This window comes from Porites lutea, chromosome 4 (genome assembly GCF_958299795.1).
Source record: "Porites lutea chromosome 4, jaPorLute2.1, whole genome shotgun sequence".
NCBI classification, from domain to species: domain Eukaryota; kingdom Metazoa; phylum Cnidaria; class Anthozoa; order Scleractinia; family Poritidae; genus Porites; species Porites lutea.
Genome location: NC_133204.1, coordinates 39,650,774 through 39,652,928, shown reverse-complemented (window position 1 = coordinate 39,652,928; position 2,155 = coordinate 39,650,774). Strand labels below are relative to the sequence as shown.

Here is a 2,155-nt window from a genome sequence, read left to right as displayed (position 1 = left end):
TTGCAAGGCAAAATCAACTGTTCAACAATTACGAAAAATAATACTAATAACTTGTTACAACACACGCAAAGCACGTGCCTTGCGGCGTCAAAGAAAAAGCTTCGAAATCGAAGGAATGAACGTTGCTTGGCAAAAACAAAAGTAATGGAAGAATCCTTGAAAGAAGCGAAAACGAACCAGCCAAAACGGGGCAAGAACAAGAGAAGGGAGAGAAAATATTCACGTTTTTGGCAGAGACAGTAAACGTGACTGATAAGAACAGATACCACACTTGATCTTCAAGAAGACCAGACATTGTCTTTATTTATATGAAGGAGAGAAAGGTTGTCATAATTGATGTTGCCATCCCAGGTGATGACAGGGTGAAAGATAAGGAACTTGAGAAGTTAGAGAAATACCAACTATTGAAAAATGAAATTGCAAAAGTCTGGTGCATGCAAAAAGTCTTTGTAGTGCCTGTTGTTATTGTGGCCCTTGGAGCCGTATCGGTCAACTTTAAGGAGTACATGAAGCGAATCGGTGTGAACGTGAGGTTGGACGTTATTCAGAAAACAGCATTGTTGGGGACAGCAAAGATACTAAGGAAAGTACTGTCCCTGTAAAAAGAAGGAAAAGAGAGACATGGGACCCATGGTTACTTGTTGTAACCTGCTCCCAAGGACTATAAACTAGTCTGAACATCCTGCCTTAGTCTACAAGAAACGGACATAATAGTTATGAGAATAATAACAATAATAATAATAAGTTAACCACTATATTTGAGGCATTCTTTCCCCATGCCACCAGGTTTTGTATTAGAACACCAAGGGCATAAACGTTTCCTGCTCAATGTCAACAACTCTCCTTCAATACAGCCTCTTGTGCTTGTTCTTGCGCATATGGTAGATCTGTTGCGGGTCTAGGTCCTTATACATTGACAGATCCTGATAATGTCAGCCCATGTCGGTAGTCGGTTAATATTTTTCCTGTCGGTAGTTGGTAATTTTTTACTCGTTTTGTCGGTAGTCAGAAATATTTTTCTGATTGTTGGTGCTCCCAGAACAAGGAATGGACATGATAATAATAATAATAATCTCACATCTTAATAATAATCTCCATTCTCACATTTTGTGCTTTATTAGATCCTCTACTTAGTTGTTCTCCAGAGATGTCTTGGAGGACTGGCTCAGTTTCAAGAACACTGCATACCTTAATCAGAAGTTCGGCTTTTATAATAAAATACATCTTTTAAGAGAAGACCTTCATCACTAAGTGATAGTGGTTTTCAGGAGGTCATCCATTATAAAAATGTAGAAACAATAAGGTATGTGGTATGGAAATCTTGCCAGGGTTTCTTTGAACTACATTTCTATCATATCTGTCTGATCATTCTGCTTTATTATAAGTGCATACCGGTACATGTGTATATAAATAAAACTATTCTGCTTTGAAATGTTATTTATCTTTCTTTCAGAAACAGATCATAAATACGGCACGTTTGCCACAAACCCATTACCTCAACTCGTCCTTCTTTGTTTGCAATATCTTTTGTGTCAGTTCTTTATCTGGGAAATGTGTACCCCAAAGTCGTCAGCCCTCTTGAGGTAAATTGCACTTCTTTTTCCCTGTTCATGGTCTTGTTTCAACAAACATGGCTGCTCATTGATGGCTTTGGATGCCTTTCTTCTTGTTTTTTTTTTTTTCTCAGACATTTCCTAGTCAGTCAGGGTTCGTGCAGGTCATGGAAAACCTGGAAGGTCATGGAATTTCAGAATTTCATTTTCCAGGCCTGGAAAGTCATGGAATTTAATTGTTGGCCCTTGAAAGTTATGGAAAGTGATAAAAGTGCGGATGACAAAGCATGGACAGCTTAAGAACGGCACACATTTTGGTGGACACTGGAGTTTGTGTCTGTTGAACTTTGTAAGGTCAAAAAATAAGACAAAGAAGGTTTTAGACTGACAGCTAAACTGAAGGTCATGGGAACCTTGAAAAGGTCATGGAAATAGTCGTTGAAAGTCATGGAATTTGAAGAGCTTAAGAGTACGAACCCTCTCAGTGACATTGCGGTTGTTGGATACATTTGCATCACATCTGGCATAGAGGACTGCCTGCAGTAAAATTAGTAGTAAAGGTTGGCATCTCTTCTTGCATTGACACAGATTACAGCAATGAA

At 38.7% G+C, this 2,155-nt stretch overlaps 1 protein-coding gene across 1 annotated transcript; it reads left to right on the top strand.

The window, feature by feature from the left end:
- The first annotated feature begins 308 nt into the window (after window positions 1-308).
- Window positions 309-1,789, top strand: LOC140934662 (uncharacterized). Its single transcript, XM_073384247.1, has 2 exons — window positions 309-587; window positions 1,688-1,789. Exons 1-2 carry the CDS (start codon window positions 309-311, stop codon window positions 1,787-1,789), a joined length of 381 nt encoding a protein of 126 aa, XP_073240348.1.
- The last annotated feature ends 366 nt before the right edge of the window (window positions 1,790-2,155 follow it).

Coding starts and splice junctions, on each gene's coding strand:
- LOC140934662 (XM_073384247.1), top strand. CDS start 309: ATGAAGGAGAGAAAGGTTGTCATAATTGATGTTGCCATCCCAGGTGAT. Junction 588..1,687: donor CAGCAAAGATACTAAGGAAA/GTACTGTCCCTG, acceptor TTTTTTTCTCAG/ACATTTCCTAGTCAGTCAGG.